Source organism: Marmota marmota, unplaced genomic scaffold (assembly GCF_001458135.2).
Source record: "Marmota marmota marmota unplaced genomic scaffold, marMar, whole genome shotgun sequence".
NCBI lineage: Eukaryota > Metazoa > Chordata > Mammalia > Rodentia > Sciuridae > Marmota > Marmota marmota.
In genome coordinates, this window is record NW_026000005.1 from 28,232,677 (window position 1) to 28,233,872 (window position 1,196).

Sequence of the window (1,196 nt, forward strand, 5' to 3'; positions counted from 1 at the left end):
GAGTAGACTAGCAGGTTATTAACTCTACGTGGAATATCATTTTCTATCTGTTGAGATGAAGTCATGGGGTCTGATTCTTCATTTAATGGGTTACACCAATATCTTTGTTCAAAAAGGTATTTAACTATGTTTATTTTGATTGTTTGCAGGTAGATGGATCCATACTGTTGGGGTTTTTTTGTTTGTTTGTTTTTGTTTTTTAATATATATTTATTTTAGTTGTAAATGGACCTTTATTTTATTTATATGTGGTGCTGAGACTGGAACCCAGGGCCTCACACATGCTAGCCAAGCGCTCTACCTCAGAGCCACAACCCTAGACCCAACTGTTGGGTTTTTAATAAGACTGATTCACCCTGCCTCACCTTACCTGTACTTGTTTTACTGCTAGATGGTTCATCTAAAGCTAATCCAACCATAAACTGCATAGACCCTTGACTGTTAAAACTAAAGGAAAATGGCAGGCATCACTGGAGTGAACAGGATCACCCAATGCATTTAAAGGGCTAAAATAAGCCAAAATTTTCCCCATAGACTGATTCAAATGCTCTTCCTCATTTTGCGATGAACGGATACCCAAAACTGGTTAGTTTGGAGGGACTTTGTGTTTCTGCTTTGGCAAAACAAGCAAGGTTAACTTCTTGTGGTTAGCATTTTAAAATAAATCCTCACACCAGAGAACTTTCAATCGTGCTCTCACTTGCCAAGCTTGCCTTCCTTCCTGGTTTACACTTCTAATGATTTTCGTGAGTTGCTCCTGCTAAACCCCGAGGGTGGACTCCTGACCTCCTTGCTAGATGTGCGAATGATGCCAGGGTTAGTGACTGCTCTGCGGCTCTCCAAAGCTCCTCCTCCCCAGACAGCGACAGCTCTTCGGATGCAGAGGTTGGGAAGCAGGACAGGGGACACTCCCGGGGTGCAGCTCGGAGCGGGGGAAGCCGGATCCTGGATGCTGAAGAGGCCGCGCAGGGGACTGGCGTGCGCGTGCCATGCGGAGCGTGGACTCTTTCGGCCATCCCCCTGCTGCTCAACCTGCCCCCGACTCGCTTCTCCGGCTGTGCCGCCCGGCGCGGGCCGCTGTCCACAGTGGGAGGTGCTGAAAGCAAGGAGCGGGCGCGGGGGCGGCGAGGTGGACAGCTCCTCCGAGCGCCCCCCTCCCCGCTCCGCGGCGCCTCCAGCCCTCCCCTCCTCCCGCA

At 49.7% G+C, this 1,196-nt stretch overlaps 1 protein-coding gene across 1 annotated transcript in view; it reads left to right on the forward strand.

Moving 5' to 3' along the window:
• Positions 1 to 564: 564 nt before the first annotated feature.
• The window catches only part of Unc80 (unc-80 homolog, NALCN channel complex subunit), a 188,038-nt gene continuing 187,406 nt past the window's right edge, over positions 565 to 1,196 (forward strand). Inside the window, exons 1-2 of the mRNA XM_048808985.1 lie at positions 565 to 646; positions 752 to 1,193. Coding sequence (XP_048664942.1) covers positions 565 to 646; positions 752 to 1,193 — 524 coding nt within the window. The remainder of the gene's footprint in view (positions 647 to 751; positions 1,194 to 1,196) is intronic.